This window comes from Haliotis rufescens, unplaced genomic scaffold (genome assembly GCF_023055435.1).
Source record: "Haliotis rufescens isolate VD_foot unplaced genomic scaffold, xgHalRufe1.0.p SCAF_15, whole genome shotgun sequence".
Taxonomy (NCBI): Eukaryota; Metazoa; Mollusca; class Gastropoda; order Lepetellida; family Haliotidae; genus Haliotis; species Haliotis rufescens.
In genome coordinates, this window is record NW_025963835.1 from 7,452,396 (window position 1) to 7,474,796 (window position 22,401).

At 40.8% G+C, this 22,401-nt stretch overlaps 2 protein-coding genes and 1 long non-coding RNA gene across 3 annotated transcripts in view; 2 read left to right on the plus strand and 1 right to left on the minus strand.

The window, feature by feature from the left end:
• Positions 1 to 1,908: 1,908 nt before the first annotated feature.
• Positions 1,909 to 3,432, plus strand: LOC125379979. The gene is made up of 2 exons (XR_007220973.1): positions 1,909 to 2,451; positions 3,041 to 3,432. It is a non-coding gene; the product is annotated as an uncharacterized LOC125379979 (long non-coding RNA).
• A 2,403-nt stretch (positions 3,433 to 5,835) lies between these two features.
• Positions 5,836 to 7,333, plus strand: LOC124119278. Its single transcript, XM_046481738.2, has 3 exons — positions 5,836 to 6,192; positions 6,729 to 6,884; positions 7,161 to 7,333. The coding sequence occupies exons 1-3, from the start codon at positions 5,838 to 5,840 to the stop codon at positions 7,331 to 7,333; spliced, it is 684 nt and encodes a 227-aa protein (XP_046337694.1). The 5' UTR covers positions 5,836 to 5,837.
• Positions 7,334 to 7,575: 242 nt separating this feature from the next.
• Positions 7,576 to 22,401, minus strand: part of LOC124119287 (potassium voltage-gated channel subfamily C member 3-like) — a 53,151-nt gene continuing 38,325 nt past the window's right edge. The window contains exon 2 of the mRNA XM_046481748.2: positions 7,576 to 9,349. Coding sequence (XP_046337704.2) covers positions 8,423 to 9,349 — 927 coding nt within the window. The 3' untranslated portion in view covers positions 7,576 to 8,422. The remainder of the gene's footprint in view (positions 9,350 to 22,401) is intronic.

Here is a 22,401-nt window from a genome sequence, read left to right on the forward strand (position 1 = left end):
ACTTCATAAAATGTCTGTGGATTGCAATTACGCTTTATCGGAACGACAAGTCGTAGTTAAATTTACTCAAAGACAATATCATATGTATACAATATCATTTAAATCAGCAATGTTTGTCGATTCCATTATCTCTGTGCTTCAAGATATGACAACCTTTCCGTGTGCCCATTTTTACCCCTCAATAAGAAATCGTGAGCCATTGATGTCAGCTTTCTAAAAAGATTAATCCTCACTATATTTTTAATTTTATAACACAATCCGTGGCACTCAGAAACGAATTATTTGGAAGGCCCGTTTACATTTTCGTTTTCGCAATACGGAAATCTAATGCTGCTCCGATTGTTTCTCTAGTTCGTTAAGTATTTATCAAGAAGCAGCTGCAATTGAATAGATAGACTGCCTGGCATGACTTCTTATGGAGGGGTTGTCTGATTTTGAACAAATAAAAGTTATAAAAGAGTAATATGAAATTACATCAATATAGCAACAACTTAATTATTACAATTTGTTTCGACCCTCAAAGACTCGGGATAAATTATATTGGATAATTAGATACGATCCTCATTCGTATTTTTCGACATTCAATTTAACAGCATTCTCCATAAAATGGTAATACATGTCTTGCGTCTGTCTTGGCCCAGGTTCAGCTGCGTACTGGTTATATTATATGATATCAATAGTAATTATAAAATTAGGAATATTTCTTTTATGTATCATAATCAATTTAAGGAAATATATTTTGATACAAAATCTTTAAAAATGATTTATGGGTATTGATTAGTTTACCACAAGCAATATATTATGAACATTCATACTGTAGCTGTACTGTCGCATCTGGGCGGTGGGGTAGCCTAGTGGTTAAAGCGTTCGCTCGTCACGCCGAAGACCCAGGTTTGAAAGTAACATATTAACATACATGTCTGTCTTAATATCGAACCTCGGAAACTCGGGAAATGAACCGTCTAGTTTCCGTTGGATTGGTAGAAATTAACTTTTTTAGTCCACTACTGACTAGTCCTTATGGTGATAACATATAGTAAAACCCTTTAAAATGGCAACTTTCTTCTAGTCCTTGTGATACCTTAACTATTGGGCAGTTTGGCAAGGGCCATAGATAGGCCTAGTGTCAATTTCTAACGCTGCGTGGTCAATACGTGTTTTGATTAGATCTAGGGGTGTCTTTGTCACAAATAAAAATTATCTAGATGAAATCATGCGAAATAAATTAGGTTTCGGAACGAACGCTGTGCTCGGAAAGCTGTTCTTGTTTGAAATGTAAACAAAGCAAAATTCAGATTTAACACGGTGTAGCATTCTCTCCTATTTTGAGAGGGCCATTCGTTTAAGTGTTGCATATATTGGCTGACGTGTTTGAGAATATTTATGGGAAGAGTGTCATAGCACGAATTATGGAATTAAAAGTAATTATAGATTAACCCACGAGGTACGAGTGATTACGGAAAATATGTCACGAGTGAAATTAATGTTTTAAGTTCCGAGCTTTAGCAGGAACTTAAAACATTAATTTCACGAGTGACATATTTTACGTAATCACTCGTACCGAGTAGGTTATTCTATTTATTACCCATATTCATATTAAAGACATGTTTCAAGAAAAGAAAAAAAAAACTGTCGCCGATCAAGAATCAGCTGTTTTGTATCAATCCGCGTATGAAAAAACACTGTCCACTCATTCCAACCGCATTACTCAATTAAAGTGTTGTTACGCGTGAAAAATATAGTTCTGTTAAACAATTGTAAAGATCACATTATTGCAGTTATATTTCTGTCCGATTTACACAGCGTACACTATCTAGCATTGATAAAGAAGACAGGTTTCCAAAAAGGTTCATCAGGTTTTTTAATCAGAGCTTGTTTTGACAAGATCTCGTCACTGACGTTACAGCCCCCGTCGTGCATCGGCAGAAACATGCATTTCACATTGAGAAGAGGAAACACGGAAAACCTGTCAATTTTTTAATGTGTCATTTGACAAAAATGCCAAAACCTATAACAACAACATAGACGGAATGTACAGAAGTCCTGTTTGTTAGAGAAAAGTTGTGAAAAGAAGGTAAACTTTGAAAAGTACGATTGCTGTCACAGTGTCGGAATGAATGACCCGACTTGACCCAGATGAGACAGCCTAAACCAGGAATGACAAGAGAACCGGCGTTACAGTTTAATCCGGACAACAAGTTTAATGAACATCGTGTGTGATTTGAGTCAGTGTCACTGATGGGAAACATGTGCATGTGGGATTTCAGGAGGATTTGTCAAACGTGGAGTGGACACAGTCAGATGACGGGAGTTTGTTGATATTTTGATGTGATTCATAATGGTCGAATACCTGTTGATAGACAAACACGGTATCTGGAGACTTGGTGCTAAGCTGTCCGCATTCACGGAGTTCATTTAGTTCAATATCGGACACAGGATCAGCTCGCTGGGGTAAGTTTTCTTTTCCTTGTATTTTTAATTATTTTTGCTTTGATTTCAAAACCTGTCTGAGTTCAGCAAAGTGCATCGATTTCGCAACCAGATGCTGGTAATCACGTCGCTAAGGTAACACTATATGCTACCCTTGATCTCCTTCAAAGTAGACAGTTCGAATTCTGAACTGCCTGATGTGCATGCCGAAATGATAAATTTGCAAATAATAATGTTTAGTTGAACCTTTCCTGTGTCATTAACCCTCATAGTCATATGGTCCCCGGACGTCAGTCAGCCTGCATACCGCTCAGCGCCGTACTGTGCAGACGTCGCGGTGACAAAAAACGTATACATTGTATAAAAAGTGTCACGTTCTTATTTCTTCACACAACGTTACAAAATTGTACGAAATAGTGTATCTTTATGATGTCTTTCGGAAAGTCTCAATGTTGTTGCCAAATGAATTTGTTTTTATGCTCATGTCATCGTTGAGAGTGTTAGTAATCATATTTTTCGTGTTTTTCTTACCTGTATACATTTGTGAACAAAGTTCATGTCAACTTGTCAAGTTTAGTCTTTTTCATTGTGTTTTCATTTTCATTGGCAGTTATCGATGTCATCACCGTTCACAAAGGCAAACCTGTCTATACAAAGTCCGGTTTTTTGATTCGGGTGTTCGAAAAATTCATCAAACAGCAAGCCCTCTAGGCCTAACACAGACGCAAACCAGGACTTGGTGGTGATGATCTTGGCGCCCTAGAAACAGTTTCTGGCAACATCACAATCTGAATCTTGGAACTTCAATCTGGCCATATGCAGTTTTGACAACAAAGACATTAAATGTGTTCAGAGGTTGAATTATACGAATAACTTTTCATGTCAGTCAGATTTACTTTGACAGGTCTCAAATGGCCAGCCATGTTTCTTTACAAACGGGGACGTAGTTTTGGTTTTTACTGTAAAATGAAAATCATGTGAAATAAATGAAAAAAATGATAATGTGAAATCATGTTGTTAATATGAAACTATGTGTCTTGTCTTAAAAATCTCGAGTCAGTGAGATTGTAGCACGTAAAACATCTAAAGGGAAAGGCGTGGATTTGTGAATGAATGGGATGAGAAAAAAATAGTTCCGTTGTCCAATGAAAATTGATCTTTGTTTTACTGACCAATCAGCTTCGAGAATCACTAATTGCACACTGTGCAAATATCAAAAAGTTATTACACTGAATATTTGAGCCCATATGGGTAATAATTATATATACGTCACAATGATCAGGTAAATTCTGCAGAAATCGTGAACGTCTCCGTCCTGTGTAACGCCATGACTGACGCTAAATCACGTTCATCAACGACGGTAGTTATCTGCATTTCCCGACTGATTCTCTTCAAGACTTGGTTTCAATGAAAAAAATATCAGATTGTCACAATGTTTCTGATTACTGACATGTCACATTTATGTACATACGATCCCTGAATCAACGAAAGTCCCCTGTATAATCCCGCGTACTGTTGTCAGTGAACACGCCATTTTGTAAAAGTCGGTCACCGGTTGTGATGTAATACGGAAGTAAACATTGTTGTAAATATTTGGTCATTTCTATGAGGTGAAAATTATTAACTCGGTATCCAGCGGGTTCATTGATCTTAACTAGTTTGCATTATCATCATCGCCCTGATAGTCAACAGATATGGCGGAAACCTTTTTGTTTCGGGTCACATTGTTTACGAGAAGTAAGCAGTACGTACGTAGGGTGACGTCAATAATGACCGTTGTGTTATGTATAATGCGCCCCTGCGATCATGAGCAAAATGCATCGAGTCGATGCTAAAATGGTGCGATTTTAGGGTGTGTAAGAAACAGATTACTGCACTCGTGTCTGTCAGACACCATTTATCTAATACCTCGTTAGATACGTTTTGAAACAACTCGTTGTAAGATAAATGGTATCTGACAGACACTCGTGTAGGAATCTCTAATAGTAGCCAGAGTATTGCTCCACGGACAGGTGCCGTTGGAGTCTTGATCAATTTAATTTGTTAATTGTTAAATAGCCTAATCAATTATGAACGGCCAAATATAATCATATTTCGCACATTTTACACATAACTGACAAAGGACAAGGCGTTTATTACCTCACATCCTTACCGTAAACTACCAATATACTATGGTATGTGTGTTAGACGTCTGCGTGCATTTGTCCGACAAGAGTAGTCTTCCCTTTTATCCTATAAAATTTCAACGGGAATCATATCCGAATGCGGAATAGAATATTTAGTGTTATTTATTGTGCATATCACATGGTATGTAATCCTAGGTAATACAACCATGAACTAAGAAGAACTGTCAATACATAAAGCACTATTCTAGATCAACTACCTGTTGGGTTATAAGGCTTGCCGACATTCTTGACGTACGAATATTGAAACCGACATGTTTGCAGCACCAACTACCCATAGATCTGGTAAAACAAAGTAATAGTTGCTCGATCGATTCATCCCAATATGAAAGATTTACTTTAGGCATGTGGAACTTCTTTTATTTACAATTTTCATTTGCATCTATATTGTGATTGATAGGTCCTTAAGTTATAAGTCCTGAAAACACGCTGTGGCGATATTTGGGGATATTCTTCCACGCTTGTTTCAGATCTCTCACATTGTCTTGAGAGAGCCTAGCCTAGTTATATTGAAAATCACCTTTATCGGGTACAATGTGTGAAGTCCATTTTCCGGTGTCCCCCACAGTGATATTGCTGAAGTATTGCTAAAAGCGGCGTAAAACCATATACTCACTCGCTCACATTTATCAACTGTACTCTTCAATTATTGGAGGAAATAAACAATGTCTGTCCGGTAACCCACAACATGAAGCAGAACAATGACTAGCTGGTACATTTGTCTGTCTGTCTGTCTGACTTCATATGGCTTAACTTATAATCGTAATAGAAACCAACTGTAAGACGTGTAATCCACGTTATTATTGTAGTTGTTGTTGATTGTTGATATTATTATTATTATTGGGCATCTTTACTGGTGTAAACTGAAGCTGCAGATTGTGCTGATCAGTCCTACTCGGTTGTCACATAAAGATGTGATGTAATAAAAACAACATGTCACTGAAGCCAGAGGATCCCGCCGGTGTGTCTATTCACCGAGAAGGAGCGGTAAGCTCCTGTCCACTGAAGCCAGGAGTCACCCACCGGTTTCCTGGGTGGCGATACAAACAGCTGTTGTGTGTTTAAGGACAGCTAATGCTGTTGTGTGTTCAGTGATCGCACAAAAGAATGATTGGAATGGCCAAAGGCAAAAGTCTTCAATCAACTTCGTCGAAAGAGCGACTATGAAAACACGTCATTCAGCAACCCATATAAGCAGCCGGGTGAAAGGTGTTCCCAAAGTTGATGCTTTACCCTCCTTCACATCTACAAACTATCAGAATGGACTTCCTGGTCATTGGTCTAACAAGAAGACAGGTGTCGACTGCTGCACGCCGCATGACGTCCTCCTCAAGTAAAGTCCTATGGTGGCTGGAGAATAACATGGAGTGCACCGTCGTCACTGACGCTGACTGCAGCAAGTCGCCGGTAAACAGCTCTACCCATAACACCTCACTGTTGGCAGTGCGAAGTAAAATTCTAGAAGATCGTCTGCTGAGACTTAACACTCGCAGACGACAAATAGAAAAACGTGATGATTTTCTTAAAGAAAGAAGGCGAACAGTCGAAGCCATGGCACTCAAGGTCCTCAATTCTTCCGGTGAGAGTTTTGTACCGTTTAAGAATCGTCATATATTCCTTTACGAAACCCCCAAAACATACCTGTCTTAAACAATCCCTCTAATATTGCAAGCTGTCAATTAACATACCTGTCTTAAGCAATCTCGCCAATACTGCAAACTGCCAATTTACATACCTGTCTTAAACAATCCCGCCAATATTGCAAACTGCCAATTTACATACCTGTCTTAAACAATCCCGCCAATATTGCAAGCTGCCAATTTACATACCTGTCTTAAACAATCCCGCCAATATTGCAAGCTGCCAATTTACATACCTGTCTTAAACAATCCCGCCAATATTGCAAACTGCCAATTTACATACCTGTCTTAAACAATCCCGCCAATATTACAAACTGCCAATTTACATATCTGTCTTAAACAATCCCGCCAATATTGCATACTGCCAATCCAAATGGTCTTTGTTCCTAATTCCAACCATTAACATATTCTTAATTATCCAAAACTGATTGGAAGAAATCGTGATTTTATTACTTCATCCTTTTTTTTCTGGCAGGTCAAACCATAGATATGTCTGTGGGTTTGGATTCCCAAGGAAACATTAGGACCCCGGAGTACAAGGCACTGTCACTGGGTGCAGGGGGCGTCACAGCACAGACACAAAGGCAGCCCGTGAAGCAGGATCCGAACCTCTCTACCACTGTCTTCCCTGGTATGTGCCCTTGTGTGGTCGGTGGATCTACGGTGACGGACTCGCGCCTCTACTGAGTCTTAATCAATGTATTTTCACTTGATGCAAGATTGTCTAAAATAATAATTTGCAGGCTTGGTACACTTTACACGGCACCCTTTACATTTGTATTTGGTGCATCTAAACTGCGTCTTAGGTAAACCTACACATAGAAAACACCGTCCCCACTAAACTATGTTTCTCCGCTATGGTTTCTCTTAATTTGTCAGTGTATGTATGACATTTGTCCTGTTGTAGTGCCCCACGGGCTCAACCGGTCCCGCTCGGACAGACCAGACATGAGTACCGTCACTACCCAGACGTCTTCCAGCCTCCTCTGCAAGCCCCCCACGGCCCCACCCCCCACGGTCGTTCCCCTCGTGGAGCTGAAGGGATACTATAGGAATGGTCACAGATGTACATGGTGCTGACACTGACATGGAGACAGTGGCTTCTTGGTCATTGTTATAGTTGGGTTTTGTAAATATCATGGAACATGTCGATCATTTTATTGTATATTCAAAACGTGTCAATGTGAATAAATCAACATACTTCAGAAGCATGTATTTATGTCACATATTTGTTTGTGTTGTTTAGGTGATCATGTTAAGGACTTCGCTGGTCAATGTTTTTAGAACAGATTCAGGATCAATATAATACATCGCATATATTTATTAAACTCCCAGTATTCAACATGTATTTACTTGAAGAATTTGATATATTTTTTTATTGGCGATAAGTAACATAAGAGACAAATATATGACTACACGACGTCTTTGCATTAAATACCTCGCATATCCGAACTGTTGACATTCTTTCAGCTTCTTCAGTGCTTACAAACGACTTCGTCAGTATACATAAAATCGCATAATGTAGAAACACGACGATGTTATATGTGTAAAAATGTTGGTTTCTCTACGTCATCTTCATATACAACCCCTTGGACCCCTACATATGGAACACGCATCCTCCCAATTCTATCGACAAGAGTGTGTTAAACACGTACAAGAATAACATTAAAATTACCAGCGCTATAGTATCTGCGCTGTTTAATCTATTTGCCAGACCTTCGACTTCCACACCTGAAACTGTGAAAATTGCAATTGTACAGTATTAAAACTGTTCTGGCTACAGGTTAATGCGCCGTGCTGCGTCCACCAAGTCACAAATGCCCGCCTCTCTAGCAGAGAATTCTCCACTAACACATGTTCATGTCCAGATACAGAGGGATCGTCCATCCTCACGAGGAAGGCAGTGAGTGATTTGTAGGTAGCAAGGCAACCACAGAGCAGCCAGCGAATCGAACATGTACTCTATACTGGCACAACTTGTTATGCTGCTCTGCATAACTTTATATGTTGAAGATACTTTTTTTTGACAGAAAAAGAATTCAGTATATCAACAATATCCAGGACACGCGAAGGCTATATAGCTATTAATACGATACACAAGCTCCTCCCGGTTACGTTTGTTATACCGCGATGTGTGTTTTTCTGCAACACGCTTCACACAATTACACATTACATATCATCATCCACTTCCTTTACTTCTAGTTTTGTCACGTGGGCTGTCCCAACAGGGTGCTCCTCACCAGTGCTGCCCGCTGCAGACAGGGCGGTGGAGGGCTTGGTCTCGACATGGAACGTCTGCTTCTTGCGCAGCTCCCGTGCACTGACGTTGGAGATGTAGACGTTAAAGTTGGAGGCGATTATAGCAATAGGTAGCGATAGTATGAGGAGTCCTATTATCGCACTGATGGAACCCACCACTTGCCCAGGGACTGACTTTGGGACATAATCGCCGTAACCCACCGTTGTCATGGTAATAAGTGCCCACCACAAGGCTTTGTGGATGCTGTCGAATGTGTGTGACATAAGTACCATCTCGGTGGTGAAAACTAAAGTAGCAAAGATCAGGACCGCCATTGCCAGCCCAACCATCAGGACCGACAACTCTCTTGCACTTGACTTGAACGTGAGGATAAGAATTTTCATGGTTTGGGATCTTTTTCCGAAGTGTAGAACTCTAAAAATCCTCAACGAAAAACATAGACGCAAGAAGGTTTCGACTCTCTTCACATCAGAGGAATCGTCGGAGACTTCGGGGAATCGATCCATGATGAACACCGTCCACATTACAACGATAAGAAATATGTCGAGTATGTTCAGTGGATGTTTAAAGAACCGGAGCTTGTTGGGACACACCGTTAGACGAATCACAATCTCTATAGTGAAGAAGACAAGGCAGATGTTGTCAATGACGTACAGGTAGGGATTGGGGAGCGTGTTCATCAACATCCCCAACGTCGTAGTGTCGTCGTACGTAGACTGATTGTTGGTAGAGCCATTGTTGTCCCTGTGGATCTTCACCCTAAACATCGGCTCATTGAAAAGACAGAAGACTACGATGGCCACGGAGATGAAGATGAGGTACATGATGTTCCATACCTGAAGTCAGAAAGAATATACAGTCGTGAACGTTTAACTATCTGTGAAGTAATTGTTGTGAACACACATTGGTGAGACATTGTAATTGGATATATTGTGAACACAAATTGAAAGAAATAAACATTTGAACTAACCTAATGTGAAGTCATGATAAAATATATCCTTGGAACTAAATATAGTGAATTGATTTCAAGAGAAATATACATTGTGAATTCAAGTGGTGGTGGCGCATCTGATCACAGGGGGCCTACTTACGAAATTTGAATAAACGTCAGGTAAACCACGTGGGCGCCAGACATTGTGAACGATCATCAGTAAACCCCGTAGATTTCAGTGATAAATCCTCCGATTGATAATAGTGTGTGTGTTTGTTTGTTTGATGTTTTACGCACTCAGCAATATTCCAGCTATAAGACGGCGGTCTGTAAATAATAAAGTCTGGACCAGACAATCCAATGATTTGACACCATGAGCATCGATCCACGCAATTGGGATCGATGACATGCATCAACCAAGCCAGCGAGCCTGACCACCCGATCCCGTTAGTCGCCTTTTACGACAAGCATAGTCGCCTTTTTAGTCTATTTACGGCAAGCATGGGTTGCCGTAGACCTATTCTACCCCGGAATCTTCACCGGTCACCGGGTCTGTGTTCTGTGTGTGTTCTGTGTGTGTGTGTTCTCTCTCTGTGTGTGTGTGTGTGTGTGTGTGTGTGTGTGTGTGTGTGTGTGTGTTTTTTTTTGTGTTTGTGTGTGTGTGTGTGTGTGTGTGTGTGTGTGTGTGTGTGTGTGTGTGTGTGTGTGTGTGTGTTTGTGTGTGTGTGTGTGTGTGTGTGTGTGCCGCAGTTGTGTCATGATTCACAGCAAGATGCACTTCATATGATGGTGTAATTTCATAAAACCAGTTTCATAAATGCACAACAGGGAAACAGGTGTGAACGTTTCAGGTGAACCAATAACACCCTGTAATAAAAAAAAGCTTGTCATGTAATACCGTATCAATATATTCTACACTAAACGATAAATAAAGCGAAGTTAAGGGTAGTAAACATTCAATAAAATGCATATTTACATCACGATGAAAGCCGAGTGAGTGTATAGTCTCGGCATTGTCGGCCTTTGTGTTGGACTGTGCAATCGCGCGATTGCATCGTCAAGTACATCTATGGCAGTGCGTGTGGGCAGCATGTGTAACAATAGATATGGATCTCTCACTCTACCACTCTAACAATAGGCTGTTCTTGTGTACCACGATTTTTTCTGTTAACCCAGCACTCCAGAAACCAGATGTTCCTATATGTCAATTTAACACACATCATTGTGTTTATGAATTGATAGAAACATGCCACTTCCATGTCGTCATATAAATTATATTACCGCTTTCAATTGGTAGTTCAGCCGCTGATATTGGTCATCTGACGCCCACGTCTTTGTCATCACCTGAATCATATTCCTACATACAATTTTACGTCTTTGTCATCATCTGAATCATATTCCTACATACAATTACCACGTCTGTGTCATCACGTGAATCATATTCCTACATACAATTACCACGTCTATGTCATCACGTTAGAAGCAGAGACCACATTCCACGTGTAAGAACAACTCACGCAGTTTAACACGGATGAAAAAACCCGTTCTGGTTATGTTTTCAATTTTCTTCCACAAAAGAATGTATTCGAAAGTCTAAAAGTAGGGATGCATTAAAGACTTAGAAAGGTTGGATATGTTTTAAGTCAGAACATACTCGTCGGCTAGTGACGAGAAATCACCTCCCTCTGCATGTCCGGCGTCTCGCTGTCACCGGTGGGGTAGGCTACGCTCACCTTTTGCTCTAACACCCGGTATGATCACTATTTGATAGTGATTCATAAACACATGGTCATGGTATAGCTGGAGTCGTACAATGGACTCAGCTTTTAGCAGAGATTATGGAAATGTTTTTGTCGCTTTTATTTATTATTCACAGTTCCCTCAACACACCCAGGGGGGCACGGGTGGCCCAGTCGTCTAAGGCGCCGCGATTCGCTGTGCAGAGTTGCGTCCCTTAGGCACGCCAGAAACCTATGATTGTGGGTTCGAATCCCGGTTCGCCCCGATTATGTTTCTAGGTTTGTCAGCACCATACCCGTGCTCGTGGGTTTCACCGAAGTGGTAAACGTCTAAGACCTGCATCACTTCGGGCTTTCCTCCCACATTAAGCTGACACGCCGTGATATGACTGGAATACTGTTAAAAGCGGCGTTAAACCAGACTCACTCACTCACTCACTCACTCAACACACCCAAGTAACGTCTCCGTCGAAATAGACCAATCGATCATTTACCTTTACATTTACCAGTCTGAGAAATTCACTCTCTCGTGAAAATATATATTTCAGACATCGCTCGCTCAATCAACTCTATATGAATATTCGTGAAATATATATAATGAATATTCGTTATGAATATATACTAAATATTCGTTAAGTAGATTAAGTGTGTATGGTTTTGACCGCCTCCGTGGTCTAATGGTAGAGCGTCCGCCCGGAGAGCGGAAGGTCCGGGGTTCGATCCCCAGCCGCGTCATACCAAAAGACGTTAAAAGATGGTACTTGTTGTTACCCTGTCTGGCGCTCGGCATTAAGGGTCTAAAACAAGGACTGGTCGGCTCGGAGTCAGTATACTGTGTCTGAGTGGGGTATTCATGTTTGAACTGCGGCATGGTATCTCAGTGTGCTAGCACTATAAATCGGCATCAGTCCGGACTAGTACAAGCAGCCACACACACACACATACACGTGCATGCACGTCGCTATATAAGTGCAATAATCTTGGACGCGACGTTAAACCCCATTTCACCTCACCTCACTGAGTATGGTTTTACGCCGCTTTTAGCAATATTCCAGCAATATCACGGCGGGGGATACCAGAAATGGGCTTCACACATTGTACCGATGTCGGGAATCGAACCCGGGTATTCGGCGTGACGAGCGAACGCTTTAACAACTAGGCTACACAACCGCCCCGTTTAGTATATTAATCAATTCTAATCCATCATACAGTCTGATAACATTCCCAATGTTTTATCTGATTTATGTCACACTCCTGCAGGCTTACTGTGCAGGGACTGACAGGAGTTCCATTCTAGCCCACAATGAAAAACACTTGTGTTTGGAAACACAGTACAGTACACAGAGACAGTATTAACCTCAATCTTCCCGGCCCTCAAAAAGAGCATCGTGACATTGGGATCCGAGGCGTCACTGATGTGATTTATGCGGCGACTGAAATATATTCTGGAATAATGCACGCAATTTCTTCTGGGCCGAATAAATGTCTGCCTGTCACAAAATATACCACTTAACCGTGTTGATCTCAAATACGTCCACAATCCTTCCACTTCCGTGGTCTTTAAGTTGCCAATACAGGCATATTATCTTATTGAGTGTGTCCCACGTGCATTTAACTCATGAATATTTAAACAAAATGGACGACTGATCACGTCTTTTTATTATGCACTACATGTAATTGTGCAGAGCGACAGTAAAGTCATCTTGGATGGCCGACCCTCTTTCGCCGGGCTCGTGTCATCTGCATACACACTTAATGATCCTGTTCCTCCGGCGCAAATGAATTGTACGCGTTGGCCATATCAAATCTGGTCAGTGAACCACTGCCAATAGTAGAGATATCTTTGAGCAGTAGGAAATATATACTTTGATATAACAATAACAGTTGTTACTCCGAGTCGATAACTGGTCACAACATCTGAGTTCCATCTAAATCATCTTGCCCTTATTAGCAGTGCCTTGAACTCCCTGTTGACATCTGACTTTGCGGTCAAACTACCAGTATATCGTGGCCCGTACACTCTAGAAAGGTATAAGTAAACACATACACGAACTGTTTAGATCTCAATATGTTGAAGAATACAAACAAGAATACGAATGTTCAATCTAAATACGTGTCATGTCACATGAAATTAGCTATCGTCTCACATCCTCACATCACTGAACCCCTATAATCTAAACATGTTTGCGACAAAGTGCAAATCATTGTGTATTATCCTTATACCCCCTTATACCCCAAACATATTTACGACAAAGTGCAAATCATTGTGTATTATCCTTATACCCCAAACATATTTACGATGAAGTGCACCTCAATGGGCATTACGTCAGATATCGATGATAATCGATCTGCAATAAATCAGTCACAAATACATAAATATGTTTTACATTCCCAAGTTATGAAATACCATATTCATAATTACAAGTTGTTCTGCAATGAACAGTAATTTAAATGTCATTGTAAGAGAACATAATATTCTGATGTCATTGTCGTATTGGCTGTTTCAAGTATGAACACAGAAGTTATCAAATGATTTAACTTAGCAAATTTATTTGTCACAGTCACACGGGCATTATACATATAATACATGTACACAATAATACATGTACACAATAATACATGTACACAGTAATACATGTACACGGTCAACTCCACAACAATATAATACTCAGTTACAATAGAGAAATCTCACGAGTTAAAGATATGTGTAGATCTATATAATTCTGACTAAGAGGGAATATCTTATGGTTCGATCTTTCGTGGTTAAACATGGTGAACCAAAACTGTATGGTATAGTGGAAACCGATCACTTACCTCCCCTCCCGGAAGTGACACCATACGGTCACAATTTAGTTAATAAACAAAGGCGGTCGATTTGCAATATGAATGTGAACGAGAGGTTGTTCAGCTTTAACACAGACTAGTTTTTTCTGACAACATTGTCCAGATTATTGAAGGTAATGGTCCCATCTGCGTCTTTGAATATCAATATTGACAGAAAACATGTAGCATGAAACTACACTGCATTTTCTATACTGCTCTTCACTCAAGCTATAAATTGTCTAAATATTGTTGCTTTATTTCGCTGTACAGTGGTCATGTGTTATCAATATGTTGTACTCTAAGTTTATGTAAAGGATTAGTTTAATGTCTAACATTGATTACCCAGGGTATTAGCATTAAATACAGGGGCGTCGGGGTACCCTAGTGGTTAAGGCGTCTTCCCGTCGGACTGAAGCTCCGGGTTCGATTCCCCACATGTGTACAATGTGTGAAACCAATTTCCTGTTTTCCCTGCCTTGATATTGGTAAAAATTATACTCACTCACTCATTACATACACTTTGATCTGTTACATATCCAAGACACATCCAGAAAAGAAAGCTACAATTAACGGTGTCCTGCTTTTTCTTCATTCTGTATTCTAGATGTATTGGTAGTATTCAACAAAATGCATTGTATTATGATACACCCTGGATAACAGAGATTTGAAACACGATCCTCAACGCTGCACGCCTCAAAATTATGGGACAACAACTCGCTTAGGTTTGTGTTTGATGGAATACCTTATTTTGACTTGCACCATAATTATGTTCCCGTGTTTTATTCAGGTGAACAATTGACTTGCCTTTGCATGAGTTTGTGATGGGGCAAGAAATGCTTACTTTTTCGCGAACACCTGGCATCATCACTATTTCATAGTGATTCTTAAACACATACTCATGATGTAGTCGGAATCGTACAATCGACTATGTTTTGGCACAGATTTCTTATGAATATGGAAATGGTTTTGTGGCTTTTATACTCAGGATATATACGCATCTTGCTACAGTGTAAATAATCGAATATATGCCATCGAAAAAGGGGGTGAAATCACAAGTGACGACCCATGCCATCGGGTACGATGACATACAGTCAGTAAAATTCAAGCCCTGACACTCTGACACCCTGACAAGCATGAAGTTCCAGGAACCCTCAATCTCAGGATATGGATCTACATCATTAATTGCTTCAGAATGGGGCCGTCTTTAATACTGACCACAACGTGCCTATTGACAATTGTGTTTGAACGCCATCATGGGTTTCATCTACAACTAATCTTATTCTCAGCGGCAAGACAGCATCATATTATATCATATTATCATGGTATAAGTCTTGATTAAGTCTTGCTATTAAGAATATATTCCAGCGTTGATTGAAAATGAGTTACACGTTGTGCAACTTGAAAATAGCCCAGGTGTAAGCTAACAATATCACATAAGTACACGATGTTGCTAGTAGACTCAATAGAATTCGGTCAATACTGCGAAGCGAAGCGGAAATAGCGACAGCACCTGTAATCCAACTGATATGCACGTAATCTTTACGAGCTCCACTACTTCTATGGCTGCTGGCTTGGACTGCCTGGATAACAACATGTCCCCGGAACCGTGTTGTGCCCGACATCTCGTGCGGCGTGCAGCAGATGAATGAATGTACACAGGACAGTGTAACAACAGAAGTGTGCTCATGTATACCACTAGAAATGTCACCACTATAAAGGTGATGGTACAGATACGTGTGACGTAACGCCAAAAGTGTGCTCATGTACGCCACTAGCAATGCCACCACTATATAGGTGATGGTGCAGATACGTGTGACATGACGACAGTGGTGTGCTCATGTATACATCTATATAGGTGATGGTACAGATACGTGTGACATGACGACAGTAGTGTGCTCATGTATACATCTATATAGGTGATTGTACAGATACGTGTGACATGACGACAGTAGTGTGCTCATGTATACACCTATATAGTTGATGGTGCAGATACGTGTCACATGACGACATCGGTGTGCTCATGTATACACCTATATAGGTTATGGTACAGATACGTGTGACATGACGACAGTAGTGTGCTCATGTATACACTTATATAGGTGATGGTACAGATACGTGTGACATAACGACAGTAGTGTGCTCATGTATACACCTATATAGGTTATGGTACAGATACGTGTGACATGACGACAGTAGTGTGCTCATGTATACACCTATATAGGTTATGGTGCAGATACGTGTCACATGACGACAGTGGTGTGCTCATGTATACACCTATATAGGTGATGGTGCAGATACGTGTGACATGACGACAGTGGTGTGCTCATGTATACACCTATATAGGTGACGGTACAGATACGTGTGACATAACGACAGTAGTGTGCTCATGTATACATCTATATAGGTGATGGTGCAGATACGTGTGACATGACGACAGTAGTGTGCTCATGTATACACCTATATAGGTGATGGTACAGATACGTGTCACATGACGACAGTGGTGTGCTCATGTATACATCTATATAGGTGATGGTGCAGATACGTGTGACATGACGACAGTAGTGTGCTCATGTATACACCTATATAGGTGACGGTACAGATACGCGTGACATGACGACAGTAGTGTGCTCATGTATACATCTATATAGGTTATGGTGCAGATACGTGTGACATGACGACAGTAGTGTGCGCATGTATACCACAATATAGGTGATGGTACAGATATGTGTGACATGACGACAGTGGTGTGCTCATGTATACATCTATATAGGTTATGGTGCAGATACGTGTGACATGACGACAGTAGTGTGCGCATGTATACCACAATATAGGTGATGGTACAGATACGTGTGACATGACGACAGTAGTGTGCGCATGTATACCACAATATAGGTGATGGTACAGATACGTGTGACATGACGACAGTGGTGTGCTCATGTATACACCTATATAGGTGATGGTACAGATACGCGTGACATAACGACATTAGTGTGCTCATGTATACATCTATATAGGTGATGGTGCAGATACGTGTGACATGACGACAGTAGTGTGCTCATGTATACATCTATATAGGTGATGGTGCAGATACGTGTGACATGACGACAGTAGTGTGCGCATGTATACCACAATATAGGTGATGGTACAGATATGTGTGACATGACGACAGTGGTGTGCTCATGTATACATCTATATAGGTGATGGTGCAGATACGTGTCACATGACGACAGTAGTGTGCTCATGTATACATCTATATAGGTGATGGTGCAGATACGTGTGACATGACGACAGCGGTGTGCTCATGTATACACCTATATAGGTGATGGTACAGATACGTGTGACATAACGACAGTAGTGTGCTCATGTATACATCTATATAGGTGATGGTGCAGATACGTGTGACATGACGACAGTAGTGTGCTCATGTATACACTTATATAGGTGATGGTACAGATACGTGTGACATGACGACAGTAGTGTGCGCATCTATACCACAATATAGGTGATGGTACAGATATGTGTGACATGACGACAGTGGTGTGCTCATGTATACATCTATATAGGTGATGGTGCAGATACGTGTCACATGACGACAGTAGTGTGCTCATGTATACATCTATATAGGTGATGGTGCAGATACGTGTGACATGACGACAGTAGTGTGCTCATGTATACATCTATATGGGTGATGGTGCAGATACGTGTGACATGACGACAGTAGTGTGCTCATGTATACATCTATATAGGTGATGGTGCAGATACGTGTGACATAACGACAGTGGTGTGCTCATGTATACACCTATATAGGTGATGGTACAGATATGTGTGACATGACGACAGTGGTGTGCTCATGTATACATCTATATAGGTGATGGTGCAGATACGTGTGACATGACGACAGTGGTGTGCTCATGTATACATCTATATAGGTGATGGTGCAGATACGTGTGACATGACGACAGTGGTGTGCTCATGTATACACCTATATAGGTTATGGTGCAGATACGTGTGACATGACGACAGTGGTGTGCTCATGTATACACCTATATAGGTTATGGTGCAGATACGTGTGACATGACGACAGTGGTGTGCTCATGTATACACCTATATAGGTTATGGTGCAGAAACGTGTGACATGACGACAGTGGTGTGCTCATGTATACATCTATATAGGTGATGGTGCAGATACGTGTGACATGACGACAGTGGTGTGCTCATGTATACACCTATATAGGTGATGGTACAGATACGTGTGACATAACGACAGTAGTGTGCTCATGTATACACCTATATAGGTGATGGTACAGATACGTGTGACATAACGACAGTAGTGTGCTCATGTATACACCTATATAGGTGATGGTACAGATACGTGTGACATGACGACAGTGGTGTGCTCATGTATACACCTATATAGGTGATGGTGCAGATACGTGTCACATGACGACAGTGGTGTGCTCATGTATACACCTATATAGGTTATGGTGCAGATACGTGTGACATGACGACAGTGGTGTGCTCATGTATACACCTATATAGGTTATGGTGCAGATACGTGTCACATGACGACAGTGGTGTGCTCATGTATACATCTATATAGGTGATGGTGCAGATACGTGTGACATGACGACAGTAGTGTGCTCATGTATACATCTATATAGGTGATGGTGCAGATACGTGTGACATGACGACAGTGGTGTGCTCATGTATACACCTATATAGGTGATGATACAGATACGTGTGACATGACGACAGTGGTGTGCTCATGTATACATCTATATAGGTGATTGTACAGATACGTGTGACATGACGACAGTGGTGTGCTCATGTTTGTATCTATATAGGTGATTGTACAGATACGTGTGACATAACGACAGTGGTGTGCTCATGTATACATCTATATAGGTGATTGTACAGATACGTGTGACATGACGACAGTGGTGTGCTCATGTATACACTTATATTGGTGATGGTACAGATACGTGTGACATAACGACAGTAGTGTGCTCATGTATACACCTATATAGGTGATGGTACAGATACTGTGACATAACGACAGTAGTGTGCTCATGTATACACCTATATAGGTGATGGTACAGATGCGTGTGACATAACGACAGTAGTGTGCTCATGTATACACCTATATAAATGACGGTACAGATACGTGTGACATAACGACAGTAGTGTGCTCATGTATACACCTATATAGGTGATGGTACAGATACTGTGACATAACAACAGTAGTGTGCTCATGTTTACCACAATATAGGTGATGGTACAGATACGTGTGACATAACGACAGTAGTGTGCTCATGTATACACCTATATAGGTGTTGGTACAGATACGTGTGACATAACGACAGTAGTGTGCTCATGTATACACCTATATAGGTGATGGTACAGATACGTGTGACATAACGACAGTAGTGTGCTCATGTATACACCTATATAGGTGACGGTGCAGATACATGTGACATGACGACAGTGGTGTGCTCATGTATACACCTATATAGGTGATGATACAGATACGTGTGACATGACGACAGTGGTGTGCTCATGTATACATCTATATAGGTGATTGTACAGATACGTGTGACATGACGACAGTGGTGTGCTCATGTTTGTATCTATATAGGTGATTGTACAGATACGTGTGACATAACGACAGTGGTGTGCTCATGTATACATCTATATAGGTGATTGTACAGATACGTGTGACATGACGACAGTGGTGTGCTCATGTATACACTTATATTGGTGATGGTACAGATACGTGTGACATAACGACAGTAGTGTGCTCATGTATACACCTATATAGGTGATGGTACAGATACTGTGACATAACGACAGTAGTGTGCTCATGTATACACCTATATAGGTGATGGTACAGATGCGTGTGACATAACGACAGTAGTGTGCTCATGTATACACCTATATAAATGACGGTACAGATACGTGTGACATAACGACAGTAGTGTGCTCATGTATACACCTATATAGGTGATGGTACAGATACTGTGACATAACAACAGTAGTGTGCTCATGTTTACCACAATATAGGTGATGGTACAGATACGTGTGACATAACGACAGTAGTGTGCTCATGTATACACCTATATAGGTGTTGGTACAGATACGTGTGACATAACGACAGTAGTGTGCTCATGTATACCACAATATAGGTGTTGGTACAGATACGTGTGACATAACGACAGTAGTGTGCTCATGTATACACCTATATAGGGGATGGTACAGATACGTGTGACATAACGACAGTAGTGTGCTCATGTATACACCTATATAGTGATGGTACAGATACGTGTGACATAACGACAGAAGTGTGCTCATGTATACACCTATATAGGTGATGGTACAGATACGTGTGACATAACGACAGTAGTGTGCTCATGTATAAACCTATATAGTTGATGGTACAGATACGTGTGACATAACGACAGTAGTGTGCTCATGTATACACCTATATAGGTGATGGTACAGATACGTGTGACATAACGACAGTAGTGTGCTCATGTATACCACTATAAAGGTGATGGTACAGATACATGTGACATAACGACAGTAGTGTGCTCATGTATACACCTATATAGGTTATGGTACAGATACGTGTGACATAACGACAGTAGTGTGCTCACGTATACCACAATATAGGTGATGGTACAGATACGTGTGACATAACGACAGTAGTGTGGTCATGTATACCACAATATAGGTGATGGTACAGATACGTTTGACATAACGACAGTAGTGTGCTCATGTATACACCTATATAGGTGATAGTACAGATGCGTGTGACATAACGACAGTAGTGTGCTCATGTATACACCTATATAGGTGATGGTACAGATACGTGTGACATAACGACAGTAGTGTGGTCATGTATACACCTATATAGGTGATGGCACAGATACGTGTGACATAACGACAGTAGTGTGCTCATGTATACCACAATATAGGTGATGGTACAGATATGTGTGACATAACGACAGTAGTGTGCTCATGTATACACCTATATAGGTGATGGTACAGATACGTGTGACATAACGACAGTAGTGTGCTCATGTATACACCTATATAGGTGACGGTACAGATACGCGTGACATAACGACAGTAGTGTGCTCATGTATACACCTATATAGGTGATGGTACAGATGCGTGTGACATAACGACAGTAGTGTGCTCATGTATACACCTATATAAATGACGGTACAGATACGTGTGACATAACGACAGTAGTGTGCTCATGTATACACCTATATAGGTGATGGTACAGATACTGTGACATAACAACAGTAGTGTGCTCATGTTTACCACAATATAGGTGATGGTACAGATACGTGTGACATAACGACAGTAGTGTGCTCATGTATACACCTATATAGGTGTTGGTACAGATACGTGTGACATAACGACAGTAGTGTGCTCATGTATACCACAATATAGGTGACGGTACAGATACGTGTGACATAACGACAGTAGTGTGCTCATGTATACACCTATATAGGTGATGGTACAGATACGTGTGACATAACGACAGTAGTGTGGTCATGTATACACTTATATAGGTGATGGTACAGATACGTGTGACATAACGACAGTTGTCTGCTTATGTACACAATAATATAGGTGATGGTACAGATACGTGTGACATAACGACAGTTATGTGCTCATGTATACCATTGGCAATGCCACCACTATATAGGTGATGGTGCAGATACGTGTGACATAACGACAGTTGTGTGCTCATGTATACACTTATATAGGTGATGGTACAGATACGTGTGACATAACGACAGTAGTGTGCTCATGTATACACCTATATAGGTGATTGTGCTGATACGTGTGACATGACGACAATAGTGTGCTCATGTATACCACAATATAGGTGTTGGTACAGATACGTGTGACATAACGACAGTAGTGTGCTCATGTATACCACAATATAGATGATGGTACAGATACGTGTGACATAACGACAGTAGTGTGCTCATGTATACCACTATAAAGGTGATTGTACAGATACATGTGACATAACGACAGTAGTGTGCTCATGTATACACCTATATAGGTGATGGTACAGATACGTGTGACATAACGACAGTAGTGTGCTCATGTATACACCTATATAGGTGATGGTACAGATACGTGTGACATAACGACAGTAGTTTGCTCATGTTTACCACAATATAGGTATTGGTACAGATACTGTGACATGACGACAGTAGTGTGCTCATGTATACACCTATATAGGTGATGGTACAGATACATGTGACATAACGACAGTAGTGTGCTCATTTATACAACAATATAGGTGTTGGTACAGATACTGTGACATGACGACAGTAGTGTGCTCATGTATACACCTATATAGGTGATG

Coding starts and splice junctions, on each gene's coding strand:
- LOC124119278 (XM_046481738.2), top strand. CDS start 5,838: ATGCTTTACCCTCCTTCACATCTACAAACTATCAGAATGGACTTCCTG. Junction 6,193..6,728: donor CAAGGTCCTCAATTCTTCCG/GTGAGAGTTTTG, acceptor TTTTTCTGGCAG/GTCAAACCATAGATATGTCT. Junction 6,885..7,160: donor CTCTACCACTGTCTTCCCTG/GTATGTGCCCTT, acceptor GTCCTGTTGTAG/TGCCCCACGGGCTCAACCGG.